The sequence below is a fragment of the Seriola lalandi genome, unplaced genomic scaffold (assembly GCF_002814215.2).
Source record: "Seriola lalandi dorsalis isolate HSWRI2012SDOR001 ecotype SW California unplaced genomic scaffold, Sedor1 jcf7180002054764, whole genome shotgun sequence".
Taxonomy (NCBI): Eukaryota; Metazoa; Chordata; class Actinopteri; order Carangiformes; family Carangidae; genus Seriola; species Seriola lalandi.
The window spans coordinates 217,690-221,063 of record NW_019525317.1 but is presented as its reverse complement, the minus strand read 5'-3'; the positions used below and the strand labels follow the sequence as shown (position 1 = coordinate 221,063).

The window sequence follows — 3,374 nt, the reverse complement described above, 5'->3', positions numbered from 1 at the left end:
TGAGAAACAGTCCGTGGTGACACTTGAGATAAAGAAGAGAAAGAAGTATTAGATGGTGATTCAAGATCAATTTCTCATTTGACACTGATAACAAAATGTGGTTTTGTGGTAAAACTGTGACATGGATACAAACCAACCAGGAACTTTGAATAAACAAACAACTGAGCAGCTCAGACATTCATACACACACACACACACACGCACACACGCACACACACACAAACACACACACACACACACACACACACACACACACACACACACACATACACACACACTGGGTTATTAATACTGTATGTGCACACATGCTCGCGCTCTCTTGCTGATAAAGTAGCTCCAGCTGATTCAAGTGCAGGTTTCTTATCTTGATGTGATTGTTAAAGAGGTTGAAGTCAAGAAACTTGGAATACTTCCGTGAAATAAGGATTGAATTTCAGTCTATTGTGGAGTTGCATTTCAGTCAACAAAATTTCTTCCCCTTGCTCCCTGACATGAAACCAGAGAGGACTCCTCCCAGCGCGAGCCTCATCTCCGTCTCCCTCTCCCCTCAGCTTTAGTGCATTAGAATGAGTAATTGATGAAGCTATTGTAGCTAGTTGAGGAAATGAGTATGGAAAAAAACGTGCAGGAGAGTCTTTGAGTGCATCCAAGTGAGTGTGCACACACTTAACAAACTGACAAGCAGAAACTGCACATGACTGTAGGCAAGAGGGCAGTGTGTTCACAATGCACCATCTAAGGCTGAACTTTATATTACATACACACACACACATTGTCTTGAAGGAATTATCAGGCGGACCCTGTCCTTTGCTCTACACACACTCACACGCACACGCACATGCACACACACACACACACTCAAAGACGGAGTATATATAAAGGGCTGAAGCGTTGAACTGTCTCTCACTTGGATAAACAAACCTAAAGGCAAACTGCTACCTCCTTTCACACACCAGTCACAATGCCTGCAGACTACAATGGACGCTGGGAGATGGTCAGCAACGAGAACTTCGAGGACATCATGAAGGCCCTCGGTGAGTGAGACTCACACTGCATGGCATAGACGGGGAAGATGTGGCTTGTAACCCTCTTTAAAAGCAGGGATCAATTAAAGGGTTACGTTTAAAGTAGAGTGCAAGGCATGAACAGGAAATCTGGAATGAGCGTGACAGATAGAGTGAGAGAGCTGCGGTGTGGGCAAAGGAGAGAGAGGGAGAGCGAGAAAGAATGAGAGGAGGGGGAAAAGGAAGAGGAACGTTGTGGCACTGCTTCATTTCCTCATTGAGCTGCTGTCAGGACAAGTTAACCTCCACTCTGTGAGCGGCTGCCGTCTGTTATCACGCCAAATAAATATTGATTCACTCCTTTCTGCATTTTCATCCTCCTGATTCGCAGGAAAGGAAGACAGATTCTGACCCTGGATCAGGCAGCGGGCCAGGTCATCACTTCAAAAAAAAAAAAAAGAGTCCACTCTCCTTTTGGCGCGTCATTGATCAGGCCCAGAAACACTTCCATTATTCATGACTCTATCTGCAATTCAAACAACAACCCTGTTACACTCAGCTCTGGCAAAGTCCCGGAAATCCTGAACGCCTGCACCTCATTTCCATCAAATGGATAGGAAAATGACATCCTTATGGAAATGGGTCAAAAATATCACTTAGATGGGTAAATATAGGGGCCATATCTGTAAAAGTGATGGGAAGAAATTGAATTTTCACTTTGGGGCAAATGGGATATGAATATCTAAACGGTGAGGGTGGGTGGTTCTCTTTTGGCAGGGCCCAGTGCCGAACAGGGAGGAGAAACTCATTTAGGGCTATTCTGACTCGGAGCAAGGTCATTTTTAAAGGGTAAATGAAACTGTCAAGGCGACCAGTAGGAGAGGAATCATAATAAGTGGCCTGTGGTGTCATATGTGTGTGTGTGTGTGTGTGTGTGTGTGTGTGGATTTAATCATGAAGCAGCGAGCTAAAAAGGACAAACTACACACCGAACCAGCATGAGAAAAAATTTCCTTGGCTACATAAAACCGACATTAATCCTCTCTTCTTTTTTCTTTTTTTTTTTTTTGGCTTGCAGATATCGACTTTGCCACCAGAAAGATCGCTTCCCACCTGCATCAGACAAAAGTCATCATCCAAAATGGGGATAAGTTTGAAACAAAGACAGTGAGCACCTTCAGAACCTACGAGGTCAACTTCACCGTGGGAGAGGAGTTCGAGGAGCAAACCAAGGGCCTGGACAACCGAAAAGTCAACGTGAGACTATTTTCTGAATCCTTTTACATTTTTCTATTTGGAGTAATCATGATTAAAAAAAAAGCAACCACAGATGCACTGACCATTGTTTCCATGTTTCCGTGGTGATATGACAGACACTGGTGACCTGGGACGGCGACAAGCTAGTGTGTGTGCAGAAGGGGGAGAAGGAAAATCGTGGGTGGAAACACTGGATCGAGGGAGACCTGCTACACCAGGTGAGAGAGAGAGCGTGTCGCATCAGTTAACACGTGACACAGAGGTGTAAAAGCTTTTGCATATTTGCCTGAAAATGAGATTTTCCTGTGTGACCACAGCTGTAACAGCTGTATCAGCACATTAAACAACAAAGTAAACATCAAAAAGCAACTTAAAAAAAAAAGAAAAAACACTTCCTCACTTCACTTGCTTGATGAACCTGCATTTAGTTCACACTGATTTGTCTCATATCTTCGGGCAATAACAATAAAGTTACACCATCACCATCTAAAACTTAGGCTTTAGATTTATGCTCAACCTTATTATCTAACTACAAGAAACAGTCGTTGCATCATATTGGACTCGCAGTTTAAAGGTCTGCTTTCTTCTCTTTCAGGAGATCACTGTGCTCGACAAAGTCTGCCGCCAAGTATTTAAGAAGGCACAATAACATGGAAACAAACCTCATCTGCCCCAAACTGTCTGTCATGTATTGCATGTTGCTGTCTATTTATAATGTAACTGCCCAGATCTGCAATAAACTGATTTAATACCACTGTTCTACTTTAATTGTGCCTTTGTTTTAAAAGTCCTATATTTAACACTTTTTGTTTTGATATTAAGAAGAATTATTTGTTGTTTTAAGTACAAAAAAATCATCTCAATATAGTTTTACATCTCGGCTTCTCTCTGGAGCTCTAGCAGGAACAGGACGTTCTGTGTCAGTGTCCGAGACTTTCTTCTGTTTTCTGAATGACACCTCATATTGTAGTTTAGCAAAACTCACCGGTAAATGCAGATGACGATGGTCGGTAAGTGATGAAATGAGCCCAAAGATGGTCAAATTTGGGACTAAATTGCCGTGGTATTTCAGAAAAAATAGACTTTAGCCACTGGTCTCTAATATTAGTCTCC

The 3,374-nt window shown here is 42.6% G+C and overlaps 1 protein-coding gene across 1 annotated transcript; it reads left to right on the top strand.

Annotated features, from left to right (window-relative positions):
* The first annotated feature begins 894 nt into the window (after positions 1–894).
* LOC111668876 (retinol-binding protein 2) lies at positions 895–3,015 on the top strand. Its single transcript, XM_023425027.2, has 4 exons — positions 895–1,034; positions 2,083–2,261; positions 2,378–2,479; positions 2,857–3,015. Exons 1-4 carry the CDS (start codon positions 962–964, stop codon positions 2,908–2,910), a joined length of 408 nt encoding a protein of 135 aa, XP_023280795.1. The 5' UTR covers positions 895–961; the 3' UTR covers positions 2,911–3,015.
* The last annotated feature ends 359 nt before the right edge of the window (positions 3,016–3,374 follow it).

Coding starts and splice junctions, on each gene's coding strand:
- LOC111668876 (XM_023425027.2), top strand. CDS start 962: ATGCCTGCAGACTACAATGGACGCTGGGAGATGGTCAGCAACGAGAAC. Junction 2,262..2,377: donor TGGACAACCGAAAAGTCAAC/GTGAGACTATTT, acceptor GTGATATGACAG/ACACTGGTGACCTGGGACGG. Junction 2,480..2,856: donor AGGGAGACCTGCTACACCAG/GTGAGAGAGAGA, acceptor CTTCTCTTTCAG/GAGATCACTGTGCTCGACAA.